The sequence below is a fragment of the Chanodichthys erythropterus genome, chromosome 22, assembly GCF_024489055.1.
Source record: "Chanodichthys erythropterus isolate Z2021 chromosome 22, ASM2448905v1, whole genome shotgun sequence".
NCBI classification, from domain to species: Eukaryota; Metazoa; Chordata; class Actinopteri; order Cypriniformes; family Xenocyprididae; genus Chanodichthys; species Chanodichthys erythropterus.
In genome coordinates, this window is record NC_090242.1 from 16891296 (window position 1) to 16914705 (window position 23410).

At 38.2% G+C, this 23410-nt stretch overlaps 2 protein-coding genes across 2 annotated transcripts in view; one reads left to right on the top strand and one right to left on the bottom strand.

Annotated features, from left to right (window-relative positions):
- cacna1bb (calcium channel, voltage-dependent, N type, alpha 1B subunit, b) overlaps positions 1-23410 on the bottom strand; it is a 194733-nt gene that overhangs the window by 86469 nt on the left and 84854 nt on the right. Inside the window, exons 7-11 of the mRNA XM_067376885.1 lie at positions 15268-15371; positions 6425-6540; positions 5043-5132; positions 1549-1638; positions 423-641 (exon numbers count right to left, since the gene is read on the bottom strand). Coding sequence (XP_067232986.1) covers positions 423-641; positions 1549-1638; positions 5043-5132; positions 6425-6540; positions 15268-15371 — 619 coding nt within the window. The remainder of the gene's footprint in view (positions 1-422; positions 642-1548; positions 1639-5042; positions 5133-6424; positions 6541-15267; positions 15372-23410) is intronic.
- Positions 7178-13459, top strand: LOC137013233 (GTPase IMAP family member 8). Its single transcript, XM_067376886.1, has 7 exons — positions 7178-7286; positions 7432-7520; positions 7623-8339; positions 10537-11241; positions 11339-11457; positions 11551-12208; positions 12646-13459. Exons 2-7 carry the CDS (start codon positions 7463-7465, stop codon positions 12915-12917), a joined length of 2529 nt encoding a protein of 842 aa, XP_067232987.1. The 5' UTR covers positions 7178-7286; positions 7432-7462; the 3' UTR covers positions 12918-13459.

Sequence of the window (23410 nt, forward strand, 5' to 3'; positions counted from 1 at the left end):
AAATGTAAATGTTGCTTTGGCAACTAACTGAAATAAATAAGTTTAAGTTGAAGTATTACAATTAAAAAAACTAAAACTGAAATAAAAATAAATTAAAAGTAAATAGTAATATATATATATAAAAAAAACTAATACGATTGACAAAAACATGAAGTTTTTAAAAACAAACTAAAATGAAAATCAAATATAGAAATATGGAAATAAAAGCTAATTCAAAATAATAATATATAAATAACATTGAATATATGAAAAATGCCACAGACATTAAGTAATGAATCCTAGTTTTGAATTGATTCACTGAAACAAGCTGCTGCATTGAAATGAATGAAACTGATCAAGTCATTTTTGTGTTTTGTCAAGTCACATGTGTTTTGACACAGTCCAATTGTATTTGCTAGTGAACAGAAAGTAACCACTCTTACACAGGGCCTTGGTGAGCCCCTCAGGCTGGTCGTAATGGACCATAGCCACACACATCGTGTTCAATCCCACCAAGCAGAGAACGATCCAGTAGAAACTTTGTGCCTTCACCATCCGCCGGATGAAAAAGCGTATCCTCTTTTCCTTTCGACGGAAGTATGAGGAACTATCGTTCTTACTGCTCTTCAGGCTAGCTCGGGCGAAAGGTGATCCAGGTGGTGCTAGATAGATTAAAAAATAAATTCATCTTTAATGAAACTATCAATAATACAGACAAGAATATAAATGGCATTTTGTTGAGATCAGTGGCATTGGATTTCCTATCCATTTTAGTGTTAGGCTGAGACACTTAAGTGTTTAAATCTCAAACAGAATAGAACATCTACTCAAGCTTGAATGATTTTGAGGGTTACAACGGCAGTACTAATGCACAGCAGCAGTCACATGATCCTGCACTCCCTTCTCCATTTCACCCACTTCAACTAATGGTCACATTCAAGCTAATCTGAGAAACTCTGTAGAGGTTTCAGTTTACTATTTACCAAGGGAAGTGATTTCTTCACTTTTTGCTGGCTATTAAAGTCCCCCTGTGGTCAATAATTCTATCCCTTAAAACTCATCTTTGATCACCAAAATGACACATTTAAACATTTTTTCCTGTGAAAAAATGTCTTCATGCCTTAAAATAGCTTGAATGTAACTCTACACCCTTGCTTCATTTAGTATACACATAGCCATGAATATGCTAATTAGCTCCACCTCCACTCGCTCGCACAAGTTCAGAGATCCACTCTGTCAACTTACTGAGGTAAACGCTGCACAATGGTATTGCTCTTTACAACATTGGACACAAAACGGTAATTAATATGATTAGTCTTTAGTTGAATACGTTATCAAACAGCTAATAATGTGGTTATGGACATGGTTTGTCTTAAAGCATATTAAAAACACCACATAGAAATATAAACAACATTAAAAACTTGATTTTCACCACAGGGGGACTATTCTAATGCTATATTGGATAAAAAAAAATAATGCAGGCTATGTAAAAAATAGCATTTGGCTTAGACAAAAAGGGTCATGCATCACAGTAAGTGATATAGAGTTTCTGAAGGTCAAAGGTCTTACCGACAGAGGAGATGTCTGTGAAATGTTCCTCTGCTTCTTCAGCACTGATCAGATCGTTTCTACCCTTTCTGGTCTTTGATCTTTTCAGGACTGAACACAAAAATGCAAATACATTCACACAAATATTATGACAGAGTTTAAAGAAACATTAAATGCATCACTGGATTTAAAAAAAAAAAAATCTTATCAAAGGTTTTCATGTAAATAAAACATAATACGGTTTTTATCACATACATATTTAAATGCAATGATTCTTCCACATTCTTTCTATTGCATGACAAGTTGGCCTCAGGCACGTAAAACAGCCCTAAAACCACTTGAATCATTATATAAAAGTGCCCTTAAAGGAACACTCCATTTTTTTTGAAAATAGGCTCATTTTCCAACTCCCCTAGAGTTAAACAGTTGAGTTTTACAGTTTTCGAATCCATTCAGCCAATCTCCGGTTCTGGCGGTACCACTTTTAGCATAGCTTAGCATAGTTCATTGAATCTGATTACACCGTTAGCATTGCGCTTAAAAATGACCAAAGAGTTTTGATATTTTTCCTATTTAAAACTTGACTCTTCTGTAGTTACATCGTGTACTAAGACCGACAGAAAATAAAAAGTTGTGATTTTCTAGGCTGATATGGCTAGGAACTATACTCTCATTCAGGCGTAATAATCAAGGAACTTTGCTGCCGTTCCATGGCTGCAGCAGGCGCAATGATATTACGCAGCGTCTCTCACAAACGTCTCCATGGTTGCAAGGCACGTTCCCTGTGCAAGCAGGGGCTCACAGGCGCTGCGTAATATCATTGCACTGCTGCAGCCATGGAACGGCAGCAAAGTTCCTTGATTATTACGCCTGAATGAGAGTATAGTTCCTAGCCATATCAGCCTAGAAAATCGCAACTTTTCATTTTCCGTCGGTCTTAGTACACGATTTAACTACAGAAGAGTCAAGTTTTAAATAGGAAAAATATCAAAACTCTTTGGTCATTTTTAAGCGCGATGCTAACGGTCTAATCAGATTCAATGAACTATGCTAAGCTATGCTAAAAGTGGTACCGCCAGAACCGGAGATCGGCTGAATGGATTCGAAAACGGTAAAACTCAACTGTTTAACTCTAGGGGAGTTGGAAAATGAGCCTATTTTCAAAAAAAGTGGAGTGTTCCTTTAAGATTCACGACAAAAAAACACGGCAGTATCATCACTGTCAAATCTAAATTATCAAATCTAATAATGCCTATTGTTTAAAATCATTCATAAAGCTACTGCTCCTCCTTTGAAAAAAATGGTTACACTCTGCTCAGAAAAAACAACAAGAGCTACCCGATCAGTAACCAGGGGAGAATGCTGTATTCCTAAACGCAGGACTTCTTTTGGTAAATCATCTTTTTCTTTTATTGCCATGAATCATTGGAACACACTTCCAACAGAGTTGGATTTTAAAACATTCTCATGTCGCACAAAACATTGGATGCTGTCAAAGCAAACTTGTAGACATTTGTGAGTGTGTGAGTGTGTGTATGGTGGGAGGCATACTTATTTATAAAAGATGGTGGGAGGGGGGTAAATTGTATTAATGATGTGGAAATGTGTGTATTCATAACTTGCAATTGATATTTTGTATAACTGTGAATTTAGTAACTGTTCATTTAATTATGTTTTATCTACCTGCCCAGGGAATATGGATGGAAAATAGCAAGTTGCTAAAACCTGGTGCCATGCATCTTTCCCTGTTATATACAGGGTTAATGTTTAATTGTGCAATGTCCCTGTCCAAATAAAAGAAATAATAATAATAATAATTAAATGAGGAACAAATGGTTAACAATAACACATATCTGGAAAACAATCATTTACTTCTCTTTCAAAATAATGTAATGTCTTTGAATTATCTTAATTTTCAATTGAATGATATCCCTGATACATATTACATATGCTTTGTGAATGTTTGGCTACAGTGAGAAATGTGTGCACATTACAGGCCTGATCTTTAGTGATTCATCAGTCATGTGAAGAAAACACAATCCTGGGTTCCCGCCACTCTCACATTCCATATATCCCCTCTTCTCTAAATGCATAGATCCACTCAACACCACTAATTACAGCTCAAGAAGGAATATTTGGCAACCATAGCTTTAATCATCTGCCCTCTGCCTGATAGTGAAGATAATGAAGATAGAAAACTAACAGCTGTTATGACATTCTTTTGTAAGATGGACAAAGCTTTACCTGATTTACTTAATGATTAATTTTGCTTGTAACAATGTCAGCTCATCAAATACAGCAGGTCAGTGGGCCACAAAATAACATAAAAATTTGATTCATAGATTGATTTTAAAAATATCTGTCTCAAAGCAAACCACAGCAAAAGAAAATTTGCTACTGTGCTAATATTTGAATTAACAATTGAAATTATGTTCACAAAATCATAATTAAACAGGTAAATGTATATTTATAATACAGCTAATAAAACTAAAATACACCACAACTGCAGCCTGTATCTGGTTACTGGAAAATCAGCACTACCTGTATTTTATAAACAGTTGAACTAATGTCATGCTGCAGAAAATATAGTTAGGTTAGTGGCATTACTACTTAGCTAATGCATGTGAGAGAGTGTGTGTATGTGTGTCTAATCCAATTATCCCAGTCGTCTTAATCCCTGTAATTACTTCTTGCTTCCAAAACAGCCCAAATTGACAGATTATGGGCCTTGATAAAACAGAGTCTGTGAGTAGAAAAGCAAGTAGCTCACAGTGCAAATATAGGCAATATGGCATTAAGGAAAAATAAAATAAATATTGGTCACACTTTATATTAGGTCCTTAACTACTATGTACTTTCATAAAAAATAAGTACAATGTACTTATTGTGTTGATGATGTGTTGCAAAACACTTTTGCTGCTATTGTAAACACTGGATAAGGGTAAGGTTACGTGTGGGTAGGTTTAAGGGTGGGTTAAAGTGTAAGGGAAGGGACAAAAGAGTAATTATATGTAATTACAGAGATTAATTACAGCTGTATTTACATGCAGGTATTTTTAAAATTATAAGTACACCGTAAAAACATGTATGTACACAGTGCATAGTATCAAATGATTCATTTAAATGTTAGTACAGTACATAGTAGTTAAAGATATAGTGGGACCAAAATATTTTCTTTCCTGTCTTCACATATGTCCAATTGAAAGTGGATGTTTAACTGCTTTTAGGAGTATTTTAGCATATGAATATAATAGACATGGACTTCATTTACATTCATTCTTGTATTTTGAGATGGCTCTGCACAACCCATTCACTTATCAAGCAACTGTGCCCAGGTGAAAAGATCTAGATCAAAATCTAAACTCAGATTCCCAAAAGCCATTTTGCTTCATAATAGCTCAAAATCATGGTCACATATGAGGGCTCATGTAACAAGAGGTCATACCTTCCACTGGCCTGGTTTATCATAGGATACTAAGGTAAACCAGCCCCATGGACCCTTGCCCTCTTTTCACCTGAGTTGTTTTGTTTCCTCCTGTACCACGCACCATCCAGAGGTGATTTCTCCTCAGCATTCTGGTCTTCCTCTGCCAGCAACACCTCCTCTGTAATGAACAAAGTAAGAGAATCAGTGAAACCATTACATAAAAAACACTCTACAAATAATTAATGACCATTTACACTAATACTGTCAGACAACTAAATTATACTAAAATATAAAATATTTCCACACATTTTTGCACTAAAACTATTGAAATGCCATACTTTTGTTTTACACAAACACACAATTAAATTACATTACATTACATTACATTACGTTACATTACGTTACATTACGTTATGTTATGTTATGTTATGTTATGTTATGTTATGTTATGTTATGTTATGTTATATTATATTATATTATATTATATATACAGTACTGTGCAAAAGTCTTATCTTGCACATTTTGCCATAATTGTAATAATCCAGTGAGATTTTTGAATACACAAGGAGTCTGACAACAGCCGGTGCTCCACACAGTGATCAGAGCTCACCATCATTGAATCCCTCTGTGATTACATAAAGAAACAGATGAAACCGAGACAAACTAAATCCAGGAGAACTATGGCCGTGTCTCTAAGATGCTTGAAGAAACCTGCCTGCAAAGATACAGTACTGTGAAGAGTTTTAGGCACTTGTGTAAAAATGCTGTAAAGTGAGGATGTTTTTAAAAAATACTGTTATAAATAGATATTATTTATCAATTAACTTATATTAACTAAATCAAAACAATATTTTGTGTGACCATTTTTCAGGAAGCTTTGGAGGCAGGTTTCTTAAAATCTCTTGGAGACACGGCCACAGTTCTTCTGGATTTGGTTTGTCTCAGTTTCATCTGTTTCTTCATGTAATCACAGACGGATTTGATGACGGTGAGATCTGATCTCCATGTGGAGCACCGGCTGTTATCAAGTCTTATTGTGTATTCAAAAATCTTACTGGATTATTACAATTAATGGCAACATAAATGTTTGGAAATGTGAACGGATATTCACTATTGACATACTACAGCAAAAGATATAAATAACTGGCTTAAAACCTTTTTGGGGGGTGAAAATACTGACGTGCCTAAGACTTTTGCACAGTACTGTATATACATATTATATATATATATATATATATATATATATATATATATATATATATATATATATATATATATATATATATATAAATTGAACTCTATCTGAAGTACTTTACAGAGATGCATTATTTAATTTCAGTGTACTGGCTTTGGAAAATTCAGGCTTGCTATGAATATGCCTGTATTCATAATTACATTTTCCTATGCATTGTGGTGAAGTGTTCAACAGAATCCAATGACACACCAGAGAGAGGCCACGTTTATACCAACCTGCCTTGCAGATCCACTCCAGGTATCCAGTGAGCTCTCTCTCAATCTGCTGCTGTCTGCGGAGCTTCAAGAATTCCTGCCTCTTCTCCACTCGCTCTCTTTCTTTGGCAAACTCCCTAAGACCAAACACACAAAATAAAAATAATGCACTTAAGTCACCTAAAATCTGAAGTGTGTCTTTTCTGAGTGTGTTGGGTTGGAAAACCCATCTTATTTCAGTTAACAGATCTTGCTCAGAATATTCTTTTAATTTTGTTTTGTGTTTTTCAAACCATTCCAAGAGGTCTCCCTGACCCGACACACTCAAAAAGCTCTATAAATCCTAAATAAAGCTGACCTATTCATCTTAAAGTCAGGTATTTGTCTGATAGGACTTCCCAGAAGTAAGCAATCTGAAATCTGCCCTCTTTTTACATGGAACCACAGAACATTTGAGCCAATCAACTGAGCCATAAACGCCACGTGACTAATAACTAATAACTGATGGCACTGTAAAAACACCCACAGTATGAAACAACACAGAAATGGCTATCCTGAGCAGTGAAGTCAAAGGAAGTATAGACAGAGAAAAATATACTGAAAGTCAATTTAACACTTTGTAGAAACCTCAAGTAAATAATCAGGCATTGGTAAAACATTTACTGTGCATACTTTAAACAAGATCTTAAGCAGTATATTTGCACCAACTGTAAAATTAGGGGACTAAAATAAGTCTTTACTCTAAATAATTGCTCTTTTTATTTTCCTTAGCACTGAAGCACTTTTTTAAAGAACTGGCAACCTACAGACTGTTGATAAGAAATATGAGGAAGTAAAAAAGTTTCACTTTCATTTTAAGCTGCTACACGATACACGCAAAAAGGTAAGATATATTTGCATTTGATTTAAAATAAAACTAATATAAAAATACTCTAAACATATAAATCATGTAGTTAAAGCAACATACAGCTAAATACTTATTAAAAATTTGTGACATTAACATCATGTTACCATTAACATACATACAGTAATACAGCGAGCCAGATCAGGAAAGAAAAGATGTCAGAACAAAGTACACAGAGAAGTCTTACAACAGTCTCAAACAGTTCCCCAAGCAGTAAGTTGTATGTCATGTGTACAATTAAATTTTAAAAATAAATGTTAATACTACCTTTTGACATTTCCAATATATCATTTTAAATTACTATTTATTTTAAAGGCAAAGGATTCCCTGAAATAAGAATTATACTGATTGGGGGTCGGCAACTGGGTGGAATTGAATCAAGTGGAAAAAGTTCAGTAGGAAACACCATTCTGGGCAGAAATGCTTTTAATGTTGGAAGAAGAACTGCCCGGTCTGTCCAAGCAGAGGGTGAAGTACATGGAAGACATGTGACTGTAGTTGACACCCCAGGCTGGTGGTGGCATTATGATGTGGAAAATACTCCAAAGTTTGACATACTGGAAATTATAAGGTGCCCAACACTGTGTCCTCCTGGACCTCACGCCTTCCTTCTGGTCATTCCTGTGGATAACATTTTTCCAAAAGACTATGGAATAGCTTTGAATGAACATCTGGAGTTTTTGTCAGAGAATGTCTGGGGACATATTATTGTGCTGTTCAGCTGCATTGCTCCATATGATGACAGATCTTTCAAAAACAATCTTAGAAACTGGCCAGACCTCCAAATACTTCTAAGAAGGTGTCAGAACAAGTATCATGTCCTTAATATTAAAGACAAGAATGACAGCTCTCAAGTGATCACACTGCTGGAAAAAATCGAGGAAATGGTAGCCCAAAACAATCACAATTACTTTCAAATCAGCAAAAGTGTGTCTGTAGAGGATGAGAGAGAGAAAATAAGAAAGGAAAACGTCAAACAGAGAATTCTTGCTGCCAAGAGTCAAAGGACTGAATTCCAAGCACGCATTAAAGGTAAGAAATTATAACATACTAAAAACAGACGCAAAACTGATTTCAGAGTTTGGGAATGTTGTCTCTAGAAGTAACTAGTTACACTGGGTTATTACTTTAAAAACTTGATTACCAGTGTTGGGGAGTAGTTAACTACATGTAGCGGCGCTACTAGTTTAACTACATTTTTCAGTAGCTTGTATGCAGTTCAGCTACTTTTAAAACAGCGTAGCTTTTTCCAGCTACCATTTAGCTACATTTTCCGCAAGTATCGGTGTAGCGCGACCAAAAGCTACAAGCTACATTCCGATTTACGTTCTGACGAGCCTTCGATGCACTGAAGCAGCACAGAGTCTTCAGATCACAAACTAAAATCGTGTTTTACCGCCATCTATTGTTAAATCACTATTGTTTTCGGCTATATCAGTTCATCGAGAAGAGATCTTCTGATTATGTAAAGGGCAAAGCATCCGTCAATTGAACAGAAAACAAACTCGCAACATAGCTAAGTGTGCTGGCTGATCTAATAAAATCGGTTGCTCGGGTATAAGAATGTTCACACGAGAAGCGCATGATCTGCGTCTCAAAGCTTCATCACTGCATGTGCTGTGAGTTTAACCTGCATTTTTCCGTGTACCCAATTTAAGTTCCAGTTCGGTTTAAGTGCAGGTCCGGTTCCAGAATCAAATCATTGGAGGTGCTTCTGAAATAAGTGAGGGTGCTATAGTAACGTGCAGATGTAATGTGTAAACACCATAATAAGAATAGCAATATATACAGTGAGACATTTAAGCTTTTAAGTCAATTTACAAATAATTGGAAAAGAATTTCAAAAATATTGATACAAAAATTCTAATATTTTTTTAGTCTGCATTTACATTGCTTACTATTCTTATTGCATATTTCTGTCCCGTGTTATGGTTATGGTAGCAATTTTTAGTGTGAATCCTGCATTTATATGTAGAAATCACTTCTGAAACTGCAGAGTGCAATTGGTGGTCGGTCCTCTCATACTATAGCATGATAAACAAAACTTATATTAAAATTCTGAATGTATTATATATAAAGCGTGCAAAGAGAGTCTGTGTGAGATATAGGCTACATTTGAGTATTGTATCTTTTGATATAGTTGACAAAATAAAACAGTGCTTTGTTTTAAACCCCATACATCTTACTTAAACATTCTTCATTAACCATTATCCAGTTATTTATAAGCCATATAGTTAAAAAAAACAGTTTACAGTTTCAGAGTTGCTTCCCCAACACTGTTGATTACATTACATAGTTACTTTTTATGGAAATTAAATCTAGATAAGTTGCGAACTCCACCCACCATTGTTTTTTCATTTCAATATTTTACCTTTAATACAAATAACAAACAGCAAACAATGTCTACAGTTATTTAGTAGGGGTGTGACGAGACGGGTATCTCACGAGACGAGACGAGACTTGAGATTGAGTTCACGAGACGAGACAAGACAAGACAATATTTTTACACACTATTTTTAAGAAACCCTCAATGGCCAAATACATATTCTGCAAGTGTATTTGAAATGTTTTAACTAATCATCTTATAAGGAATGTCATTCAGTTTGTCAACTTTCTGAGTATGAATTATCATATGCAGTAAAAGACAACAATACAGAGCTAAGAGATGGTTAAAACTACACTGCCCAGCCTAAAATAGCTTTCATATTGAGAGATATGTGCATTCATCAGAGAGCCGCTTTGAAAATGCGGGGTATTGAAATCGCGTTTGAATGCGCGCTCGCGTTTACTTTCACTTTCAGCGATCGCGTGTACTCTTTAAATATGGAGCGGCGGCGACCGTTATCCAACTTAATTAAATGTTTTTTCTATTTAACACAAAGCAAAACGACAGTGGAGGCGTAATGTAAACGTAGCGGTGGCATATTCTTTCCTAATCATCCTAACACTCTGTCATGGCAAAATCAGGAGACTACTTTTCGCCTCGACGAGAAATCTCGTCACACCCCTATTATTTAGTGTAAAAAATCTACCATTTTTTTTCAACAAAAACCATTGCCTTTAAAAAATCAGTATCTGCATCAGTCATAAAAAAATAAACAGTATGTTAGTACATACTTGTAACTGAAAAAAAAAAAAAAACGTACTGACGCAATAATAGTGCTGAATCAAACTGAAATAAAATTCATAAAAATGGAGTTAGCAATTTAAATTTGACCTCTTCTTTCAGATGAGGAACAACATCTTACTGATATACAGATCGTAATACTTGGTGCATCATGGTCTGCAAGGAGTTCTGCAGGCAACCTCATTCTGGGTGAAGAAGCCTTTCAAGTTAAATCAAGAACAGTATGCTGTGAGGTTAGGTATGCTGAAGTGCAAGGAAAACAGTTGACTGTAGTCGATACTCCAGGCTGGTTCTGGCTATATCCTCTCGAAAAAACATCAGAGATTGACAAACTGGAGATCAGACGTAGTGTGCATCTATGTCCTCCTGGCCCACATGCTATTCTGTTAACTGTTCCCATTGCCACAGCATTTAATAAAATGTATCAAACAGCTGTGGAGGAACACATGGGTCTTTTGGGGAAGGAGGTGTGGAGCCATACAATTGTGCTATTCACCAGAGGAGACTGGCTTGGGGATACAACCATTGAGGAACGCATTGAAGAAGAAGGAGAGCATCTTGAGTGGTTGATGGAACAATGTGGATACAGATATCATGTTGTTAACTGTAAGAATCCCACTGACAGCACACAAGTCACAGAACTCCTTGAGAAGATCGAGGAAATGGTGATGGAAAACAACGGTTGTCACTATGTGCCAGATGAGAAGAGCAATCCATTCAACGAGCTTGAGCTGAAGCTGAAGAAAGGCAAAACAGACATAGAGAAAGGGCGAAGACAAAAATACATCCTTCATGAGCTGCTTAAAGGTACGTTTTATTTTTTTATACTTACAAAAAGTTGCACAACGAAACAATGCAAGACATTCTTTGTAGAAAAAAAAAAACATTTCTTTCTCTTCAACAGAAAGAAAAAAAGAACTCTCAGAAGTTAGGATTGTGCTTCTTGGAGAAAAAGGAGTCGGGAAAAGTACATCAGGAAACATCATTTTGCAAGGAACTTTTTTTGACATTACACGAGATGAGGTAATTAACTTTTCTTATCTTTAATAACAAATTACTGTGTAATTCCTGTATGCCTGCAGATTATTATTGTTACATTATTTATATTCTGTCTAGGGATTAAAACCCCAGCCAAGAGCAAAGCAATGTATGATGAAACAAAAGAAAGTTGCAGGATGTCAAATCTCAATGGTTGACACACCAAGCTGGTCAACATCAAATCTGGAAGACGCAAAAGAAATTTTACGCAGTGTTACGGTTTGTTCGCCAGGTCCACATGCATTCCTGCTAGTGCTACCAGTAGATAAGACTTTTACAAAAAAAGATGAAAAAACAGTGATGGAGCTCATGAGCCTTTTTGGGGAGCATGTCTGGAGATATACTCTAATTTTATTCTCTGGATACTGGCTGAAGGACAGACCAGTTGAGCATTACATTGTGTGTGAAGGAGAACCCCTGCAGAATTTGATAAGAAAGTGTGGAAACAGATATCATGTACTAGCTGATAACAGTCATAATATCAATAATCTGCTAAAGATGATTGAAGTGATGGTGGCAAGAAACAGAGGGGAATACTTTACTCAACAAAAGGAAGAAAAAAAGGCAACAACAACAGTGATCCATACTGAGAAAGTACTGACTGAAGAGGAGTGGAATAAACGTGAGGATGAACTCATAGAGAGGATGCTGGAAGCAGCAGTTGTGGACCTTGATGCAGAATTCAAACAGCCATCTGGTAGACGAAGGGGAAGCTTTGACGGACCGGTCCCTAGTAGTAAGTTTCTGTTTATCTATAGCTAGTCCCACTAACAGAATGTTGCTGTGTTAGAGTAAGAGATTATAAATATTTTTAATAAATAGTACGTCTGTCAAAATATATGTGTTAACTAATCAAATAAGTTTAATGCTACTGTTAAGACCCATTTAAAACCCATGGCTGTCCATTTTAATCAAATTCTATGTGTATACCCTACCAGTTAAAGGTTTGGAATAATTAAGATTGTTTTTGAAAAAAGTCTCTTAAGCTCTTACACATGTCAACATATGTCTTGAATTGTCTTAATTTATCTCAGCAAATATCAGACATACTAATATGAGAGATATGCTTGTAAAACAAAATATGCTAATATGCTTGTAAAACAAATATCCAGCAAAAAAAAAAAAAAAAAAAAAAAAATGAAACAAACCTTCTAACATTCATTGTATTTTCAGTGAGTGGAGATTCATTGTCTGATACCAGTTCAGTTGGAGCTAATACCCTGAACCCTGCTGACAAAGTATTTCAATGGCTCTGGCATCCAAGAAATTATGTAGCATCATCTGGATATGACAGCATCAGCGTTACATCAAGTTCTTACCATTCAAAAATGGAAGGAATCGTATATGATCTTCCAATGGTCCAAAACAATCCTAGAGACATGGACACTCCAAAATACGCAAGGAATATGACAGAACAAAAACGTCCTAGAACATTTTCAATGTAGATATCTAATGCACATTTATAAAGTAAACTGACAATTACTTGATATAATAATGAATATCTTAATATGGTCAGATTTTACCCAAGTGTTTTTTTCTACATAACTCAGTGAGTTTACAGTGTATTGCTCTTATTTTTTATTTCACATTGAAAAGAAGCCAGTGTGGCATGTTGATCAACTGATTATATGTGTGTGTTTTAGTGACTGTTTCTGTAGGTGTGTGAGGAATGTTTTTCCTTTGATACTTGAAAATGGTTAGTCATTTTTATTTTAAAAGCTTTGCTGGGTAAATTACCACAGTATATGGGTTGTTGACGTGACATGGCATTTTCACTGTCACACATGACAAAAATGAATATAGTATTGTCATAATTTAAAATGCAGTAAATGGTTAAACTTTTTTTAGTTTTACATGGACCTGTTGTTAAAAAACTGCTTTGTTATTAGTTTTTTTAAAATGTTGAGCCAAATATCAAAATTGTCCAATGGTGTGATTGTCTCAAGTATGGTTCAATAAATTATAAGCGTTTAAAAATGTTAATAAACCTCAGGTATAATTTTACAAGTGTCTATTTTAGTAAATGGCAATCCTTTTTTTTTATCCATATATTTCTAAAAGCGTATTATCTTGACACATTTTATCACTGAAAACAATGTCCTCTGGTGTGATGCCATATCCAATTCCACGGACAAATTTAATTATTTGAAGGACTCCATTCAAGGTCATGTTACTGAAGCCCCCTGTGAAGCCCATGACATGTGCACTTGGTTAGTTTCTGTCTCAGAATTTCTCAAATATTTAACTTTTTTTTTGTTGTTTTGTTGTCCTTTTGTGTGACACCCCTAAAGTATAAGGATGACAGCAAAGTTTGTCTCGTATCTATTGAAAATGTCCAACAAATCATGGGGGAAAAAATGTTTTTCATAATTTCATATTAAATAATAGCACCATATGAAAATAAGTGTCTAACAATGAAGATAAATCTCTCATGCTATTTGTATATTATTAAGTTTTTTTTTTATTTGCTATGATTTATGGTACAGTTCAGTAAAAATGCTAAAAGAAAAAAAAAAAAAAAATTAAAGGTGCCGTAGAACACCTCAAAAGATGTAATATAAGTCTAAATACCCCATTGATTTTTTATTCCTTTTTTTAACTGCCTATTTTGGGGCATCATTAAATATGCGCCGATTTAGGCTGCAGACCCTTTAAATTCTCATGCTCCCCACCCCGGAGCTCGCGCTTGCCTTAAACAGCATAAACAAAGTTCACACAGCTAATATAACACTCAAAATGGAACTTTACAAGATGTTCATCATTCAGCATGACTAATCGCGTAAGTATGGTATTTATTTGGATGTTTACATTTGGTTCTAAATGAGTTTGATGGTGCTCTGTGGCTAAAGCTAACATTACACACTGTTGGAGAGTTGTGTTTGTGTGTAAAAGTTGTGTTTATGAATTATACAGACTGCAAGTGTTTAAAAAATGAAAATAACAACAGCTCTCACAGTCTCCGTGAATACAGTAAGAAACGATGGTAACTTTAACCACATTTAACAGTACATTAGCAACATGCTAATGAAACATTTAGAAAGACAATGTCACAAATATCACTAAAAATATCATGATATCATGGATCATGTCAGTTATTATTGCTCCATCTGCCATTTTTCGTTATTGTACTTGCTTGCTTACCTAGTCTGATGATTCAGCTGTGCACAGATCCAGACATTAATACTGGCTGTCCTTGTCTAATGCCTTGAACATGAGCTGGCATATGCACATATTAATGATCCCGACTGTTGTGTAACAGTCAGTGTTATGTTGAGATTCGCCTGTTCTTCGGAGGTCTTTTAAACAAATGAGATTTATATAAGGAGGAGGAAACAATGGAGTTTGAGACTCACTGTATGTCATTTCCATGTACTGAACTCTTGTTATTCAACTATGTCAAGGTAAATTCAATTTTTTAATTCTAGGGCACCTTTAAAAAAAAAAAAAAAACAGTGACAAAATTGAAAAGTTAGTGACCCCTCATATTTTCTCAAACATCAGACTCCAAACTACAAAAAATATATGTATTTTTTAAAAAATGCATTTTTTACTGCCTATTTGTCAACTACCCATTTATCTAATTTGTTGACATACTGTACTAGTATCTATAATACTAGATCAACAGACACATTTTTACTTAAGATGCCAATTTTTCATACAGAAATAGGCAGATCTGCTTTTTCACATAGCTCAACCATGTGTCTATTTTCACCATGGACTAGCAAAGGAACTTAGAAAAATAAGGAAATAGGGAGACAGAGGGAAAAAGAGTTGCAAATGTGATGTACAGCTTACCCTGATAAGACACCCAGGACGAGGTTAAGCATGAAAAAGGAGCCAATGATGATGAGAGGGATGAAGTACAGCCAGTTCCAGGTGTTCCCAGAGGCATCATTGGCCTGTGTAAAACAAATAAAGTGATGTTACAGTAGAGCCCTTACACTCCCATTTACACAGAAAATTAATTAATTCCCATGCTCATTACAAATGAACTAGGTTATATCAGCATTGTGAGCAGCATCTATGTACAATAACTTGTACATGCTCTTGTGAATAAAAACACATCTAAGACTACAACAATGCAAAACATTTCAAGACTAATTAATTTAATCATTCTCATGGTTTGAAAATCTAATGCTAAATAAATCGAGTCATTACAAATCTACTCCCACAAGCCACCACTGAGGAAATATGGCTGAAGGTCTTGAAGCCCTGACAAAGCCTAAGGCTCACATTAGAAATGAAGCCTAATGCAATAAGAAGTTTAAGAAACGGGGAAGTCATTTGGAATTAGGAACATTTTTGCAGCAATAGCGTCCCCCCACTGTTCTTCATGAGAAGCCCAAGGCAGATGCTCCAGCTCTAGCCGAAGACAGACTGATGTGGGCCTGCAGAGAGAGTCAGACTTCAAGGAGATGTTTTACATGGGTTAAACTTCTGATTAGCACTGACTCTCTGCTATAACCCGCTTCTGTGCCAATGTAGTGCCACTTGACACTTCTCTCCTTAAATAAACATCACTTTTACCTTCATCTCACTCATATCAGAATATGCTTTCTATTCAAGTTTTTTTGTTTGTTTGTTTTTTTTTTTTGTTGTTGAGAAAATTGAGAACAAATCAATTTAATGCCATCTCTTGTGATGCTTTTGTCTGCTCCCGCTATACGCGTTCATGTGTTTTGAAGCAGGCGTGGCTTTGAAGACACTCTGAAGGGAGGGTGGGATCTTATGCTTTCAAAGCTAGCTATTGCTAGCCTCTCAGAAAATTGCCTACCCTAACTTTAATCCACAAATAATCTTAATAATTGTTGCTGCTTTGAATCTCACTAGTGGTGTACACTTAAATAACATCCCCATGGGACCTTTCATAGACATCAAAGCAACATGGATCAATTTTGCCCTCTCTATAATTGTCCTGCTGCTAATGCCATTGATTGTGTATCTCATAAAACAAACCCCAAAGGTGAGATGAGGCACTAGTGAGACTTAATGCAGCTCAATAAACACTAAAGCAAGTGTGAGATGAGAAACTAGATAAGCCATTAATGAACAGGTAAATTATTCAGCCAAAAACACAAGGTATAGATGAGCTTAGTGATGGATCTTGTCAATCTCACATATTGAAAACACACCTCTCATTTGTTTAGTTTCCATTAGTTTATGTCCAGATCAGATGACATGTTAGCACTTTTCTAAAGTCTAGCACACTCACTGACTGATGGCTGTATAGGTAGCTGGCTTCTAAAGCAGCATAACCATCTTGGACCAATTTAAGGTGCTCTACAACGACAGTACACTATAACTACAAAAATAAAACTAAAGGTAATAATTTGCATCATCATCCAGCAGGTAGAGTAGTTAGATTTTGGGAGGACAATCAATCCTGCTTTTACATTAAAGAAAAAGGAGGACCAGATGGAAATCACCATCCATGTGTCTCTGTATTCCTGCAGGCTGCTGCTTCTGAGACCTACAATCAGTCATTTCACTCCTAATTAAGCAACAGTGAGAGGAGCAGGAGGTATAAGCTCCCATGAGGGAGGATGGGAACCTGTGTGAAACAGTCCCTCAGTCAATACTCAGTGCCCAGATGAGCCCATCTATACTCACTTATGCTGACGAAGGAACTACTTAGGGAATTACATTTCTCTGGAATGTCAAAGCAGTTCATCACTGCAGAGTGTTACAAGATAGTATATAAGTGGCTCAGTATCTACAAACAAAATAAACTGAAAATATATTATGTTAAAGAACAAACCAGAATATTTATTTGTCATATATTTTGCAATTACATTTTGAAGTATAGTATGTATGTACTTGTACTGCACTGATTTATTTATTCACTATACTATTCAGGAAGGAAGTTACATGTCTTTTCCAGCAACCACACATGGCAAAACAATACCATCTACCCTTGACAGATGTCTAAACCTGGTTAAAGGGTTAGTTCACCCAAAAATGAAAATTCTGTCATTAATTACTCACCATCATGTCTTTCTAAACCCGCAAGACTCAAGAGACTCGATCGATTTATATGATAAACAGATTGAATTTAAGCTTTTTGAATTTAAGCTCACATATGTGACCCTGGACCACAGAACTTATGACCAATAAGTTGCACGGGTATATATCTGTTTGGGTCAAAATTATCGATTTTTCTTTTATGCCAAAAATCATTAGGATATTAAGTAAAGATCATGTTTCATGAAGATATTTCGTAAATTTCCAACTGAAAATATATAAAAAGTGTATTTTTGTGAATGGATATGCATTGCTAAGGACTTCATTTGGAGAACTTTAAAGGCGATTTTCTCAATATTTTTATTCTTTTGCAAATAGTTGTATCTCAGCCAAATATTTTCTTAACAACTCATACATCAATGGAAAGCTTATTTATTCAGCTTTCAGATGATGTATAAATCTCAATTTCAAAAAATTGACTCTTATGACTGTTTTTTTTTGGTCCAGGGACACATATAAACATAGATCAGCGAACATATACAGAAGCTTAACCATACCTGGTTGAAGCACGAAAACAAATCTTGTGCTGCATAACACACATGAATGAACCTCATTGGTTCTCGTACACGTCAAGCAAACATGCTTGAGCTTCCATTTTCCACAAATGATGTGTGAGTTGATGAATTTTTCCTCTTTGTCGCCATCTCTGTTTGAAACCTGCAATTGCAGTCATATGCGGAACAGTTATCTGTACATGCGTTGTGCCTTGGCACGGCTCGTCAGCGCGGATGAATCTAATGCTTGCTGTCAGTCACCGCACCGGTGTGGATACTGAACTTCAGAATCACAGACTCTATGTCTTGAAAGTATGACCAATACAAGAATTTTCACTGGAAAATATCATCTGAACAAGTAACATCTGCCACTTTTGTTCTGACCAACTGAGGAAAAAGGTATTAGGCCTACAATAAATTGCGCTGCCAGTGATGATTAAATCTAACGATCGTTTAGCTCGGATCATGCCAAACCGTGAAAATTATTATTACTGTTATATTGTTCTCAAATTGTTAACGTTTACAACATCAGCATTGCGTGACTGTGTATTTAGCGTATATAAGCGTTACCTGTAGATTTCAATTTCTGTATCCACTCCACAGTCTTTTGCTTTTTGTCTACGGGTGAATCTCCAGTTTTCAACATGATTGTCATTTGGATCTTTCTGGATTACAATCTGCCATCAAAATGATAAGTTTAATTATTTCAGCTGCTGTGAGAAAAGGCTATAAATGATTCGCTACCAGCAGCATCCTCATGTGATAAAACCGACTAGCCTGGACGGGACTCCTTCCTTTCTGTTTACAGACGTGACGTAATGACGCACAGGCGAAATGCTGCATGCTTGAAATTCCTGCGGAAATCCGCCATGTCGCTCTTATAATAAAACATTATTTTAAGCTTACCTTTGTGAATCGAGACAAGATAATTAGATAGTTTTGAACACTGGCTGGTTATGTACTTGCTCAAAAATTGATTTTGGGTAATTTTTAACCAAAAAAATTACGGACTGCAGCTTTAATGACAGAATTTTCATTTTTGAGTGAACTATCCCTTTAAGGTAAAGTTTTGCAGAGAAATCAGCAAGACCTCAGGTTATGAACCTGTAATGAAAGAGACATCACTGGATTAAAAAGTTTTTAAGTTTTTAAGTAAACTTTTGCACAAAGTCAATCATTTCTGCTAAATGAAGCATACCTGAGATAGGCCAATAACAACATATGTTCAAAGTCCAGAGCTACTTAACAAAAAGCAGCCAAGCAGGTCTCTCAATTTGTAGATTTTCTTTATCACAATGCAAAGGCTGCTTGCTTTCTTTTTAAGTCTCAAAAGAACATGAATACTAAAGCCAAGAAGTAAAAATGTTGTTCCATGACATTGTTCCATGAACATTTGAAACTATAAACAGATATTTGGTATTATATATTAGAGTTGTGAGACTTAAACTACAGTTCAAAAATATGCGCAAAAGCATATTTTTCATATTCCCCTTAATCCCCTTAGTTTTACTGTGACATTGAACTTCATCCAATGTATCATCTTTGATCTACTGCATCCTTAAAAGCTTTTTTAACACTTCCTTAAAACACTGTGCACAAACATACATCTACTTAATCTATAAACCGTGATTATCATAATGCTTTACTCAGCATTATGCAGAGTCAACTTAATAAAGTGTCAGATCAAGTAAGTGTAATATTAGTGTAATAAATGAGTCCTTACAGGGAGAAAAGCTCTTCTGGTATAATGAACATATTTCTTTTTCTTTCTCTCCCTCTCATGCCAAGATAGTGAAATAATAAAGACTGTGGGGTGAATTCAAAATTTAGGAATAAACTGCATAATTTATTTGATTTAGCACTCAATTCACTAAAGGAATCATGTGGAGTATTTTACTGAGACTGTACAGCATCGGTCTAATATTGTGATTTATACACCTGAATCAGCTCTTTAAAATGCTGAAAGTGTCTCGACTGCACTGTGGGTCTGGATATATGCCCAGATATAATGCTTTTCTCCATCATAATTCGATGATTATTGCTGCCACACCTTTCTGGGCCCACAAGTATGCAATTACTAGCGAAAGAAACCCCACGGCTTAATTTAAATGTGGTGCAGCATTATTTCAGTGCACTTAACTCCTGGTTAAACTGGATTGCAGGGCGATAGGGAATAAGGCACATGCATTTCCATTTTTCCATTTCTATTTTTCTGTAATTAGTTATATCCAAAAGGGGGAGGAGAAAAAAGGGAAAAAGCCTAAAATGATTCAAAGCTGCATGCATCCAAATATGAGTGCCCTCCATCAGCTCCCAACAGGCTATTTTTAAAGATGTTTAATGAGCTCTGGGATGGGTCTGACAGCCCAGGATGACCGGCTGACAGGGTCAAGGTGCACAGAGGTCTGGTGACTCAGCCTGCAGTAACAAGAGAGAAAACGTACTCGGTTACTAACGTAACCTCGGTTCCCTGAGATACGGAACGAGTACTGCGTATGGGGAAAGGTCTCCCTTTTTCCCCGCTGCTGAAGCCTTTTTCAATAACGCAGTGTAACTGCACCGTCATTGGTTCACTCATAGACAAGTTGTTGAACCAATGGCGGCGCGGCATAGCTGCGCGGCCTATGGCGACAAAGCGCGCGAATATTCCCGCCGAAATGGGCGGGGTATAGGGCTATATAAGCAGGCGTTTCGCCATAGGATTTCAGTGTCAATCGACTGAAGCGACGACCCTGAGCCGCAGCCTCGTGGCACGGCAAGTGACGCAGTACTCGTTCCGTATCTCAGGGAACCGAGGTTACGTTAGTAACCGAGTACGTTCCCTTTCGATACTTCACTCGTACTGCGTATGGGGAACGAATTCAACCACGCCGTGCCACGGCTGGGAACGATATAGCTTGCATTTGGCCACCCAGAGGGGGGCAAAAAGGACAAGCGGAGGCAAAGCCTAACCGAACCCATGGTTACACTGAAGGAAGATACTTCCTATGGTGGCGTGAAGCGGGACCTGTTGGAAGCCGCTAATCACACCGACAGGACCCGAGCTTGTAAGGTCGGGACATCGAGAGTGATAGAACCTGACAAAGGTGGACGGCGAAGACCAGCCGGCCGCCTCACAGATGTCTTGGATGGAAACTCCGTTGGACCAAGCCCACGAGGAAGCCATTCCTCTAGTGGAGTGGGCCCTGACTCCTATGGGGCAATTAGTGCCCAGTGAGGAGTAGCACAGGTTAATAGCATCCACTATCCAACGGGAAATGCGTTGTTTCGAGACCGGAGACCCTTTGGTGCGGCCGCCAAAACAAACAAAGAGCTGATCCGACAGTCTGAAAGACTGTGATCGGTCTATGTAGGTCCTCAATGCCCTGACTGGGCAGAGTAGCTGCAGCTCTGGTTCGTCCGCCGAGGGAGGAAGAGCAGAGAGCGAGATGACCTGAGCTCTAAACGGAGTTGAGAGCACTTTAGGGGACGTAGCCATGCCTAGGTTTCAGAACGACCTTAGAGTCACCAGGCCCGAATTCGAGGCATGCAGGGTTCACAGAGAGGGCCTGCAAATCGCCAACACGCTTTACCGATGCTAGTGCTAGTAGCAGAGCGGTTTTTAGTGTTAGGGGCCTGAGGTCGGCTGAACCCATTGGTTCAAATGGGGCTCCTTTCAAGGCCCTGAGGACCAACGAGAGGTCCCAGGAGGGAATAGTGAGAGGGCGAGGAGGATTCAAACGCCTAGCACCTCTCAAAAAACGGATCACGAGCCCGTTTCGTCCCACCGATTGGCCAGCAATAGGAGCGTGGAACGCTGCAATGGCTGCTACGTAAACCTTAAGCGTGGAAGGGGAGCGCCCCCATTTCCAAGCGTTCTTGGAGGAAAGACAGTATGGAAGATACGTCACTCTCCACAGGGTCTATGTTGCGTGTTGAACACCAATCAACAAAGACTGACCACTTCTGGTCGTAGAGGCGCCTCGTAGATGGGGCTCTAGCCTGAGAAATGGTATTTAGGACGTCCTCGGGGAGGCTAGTCGGCTCCCATCGAGGGACCAGAGGTGCAGAGCCCAGAGCTGCGGCTGTGGGTGCCAGATTGTTCTGTTTGCCTGAGAGAGGAGGTCCCGTCTCAGGGGAATCGGCCACGGGGCTCTTAGAGAGAGCCTGAATAGCTCTGAGGACCAAACCTGGTTCCTCCAGAGCGGGGCCACCAGAAGGACTCTGTGCTGGTCTTCTCTGATACGCCTGATGACCTGGGGGATCAGTGCGATCGGAGGGAAAGCATAAAGGAGCGTGCTGGGCCATGTGTGGGCCAGAGCATCTACTTCCTTCGAGAAAAATGTTGGGCAATGAGAGTTGTCTTCTGAGGCGAAGAGGTCTACCTCTGCCTTCCCGAAGAACTCCCAGATCGTGAGGACCACTTGGGGGTGGAGCATCCACTCGTCGGAGGGGATGTTGCTCCGTGACAACATGTCCGCACCCAGATTGTTCCTGCCAGGAACATGAGTCGCTCTGAGCGACTGAAGCCTCGGAAGAGCCCATTCCAGCAGTCGTTTCGCCAGAGCGCATAAGCGGCTGGACGAAAGACCGCCTTGGTGGTTCAGGTATGACACCACCGTCATACTGTCTGACCGAACTAGAACATGACGTCCCGTCAAGTAAGCCTGAAAGAACTGAAGGGCTTTCATCACTGCTAGCATCTCTAGACAGTTGATGTGTAGATGGCTTTCCTCGTGGCTCCACGAGCCGAAGGCCGGTCTGCCCTCGCACACAGCGCCCCAGCCCAAGTTGGAGGCGTCTGTTGAGAGCACCGTCCTCCGTGAGACCGCCTGTAAGGGGACTCCGCGTTGGAACCATACTGGATCCATCCAAGGTTTCAGGGCTAGAAGACAGGCCCGATTGACCTTGAGACATAGGCGGCCGTGCCGCCATGCGCTGGGAGGAACCCGGAACTTCAACCAGTACTGAAGAGGCCGCATCCGAAGAAGGCCTAGCTGCAGCACCGGGGAGGCGGAAGCCATCAGCCCTAGCAGCCTCTGGAAAAACTTCAGAGGGAGATAGGCTTTGTTCGTGACAGATGCCGTGAGCTGCTGAATTGCCAGGGCGCGCTCTGGCGAGACTACTGCCGTCATACGGACCGAGTCGAAAACTGCTCCCAGAAACGAAATTCGTTGAGTGGGGCATAGCGAGCTCTTGGCTAAGTTGACCCTGAGACCCAGGCATTGTAGATGGCTGAGGAGCACGGATCTGTGGCGTTCCAGCTCGTCTCGCGAACGGGCTAAGATGAGCCAGTCGTCGAGGTAATTCAGAACCCGGATTCCCATCTGTCTCAGAGGGGAAAGCGCCGCGTCCATGCACTTGGTGAAAGTGCGGGGAGCCAGAGACAGCCCGAAGGGCAGGACCGTATATTGGTATGCCACCCCTTCGTATGCGAATCTCAA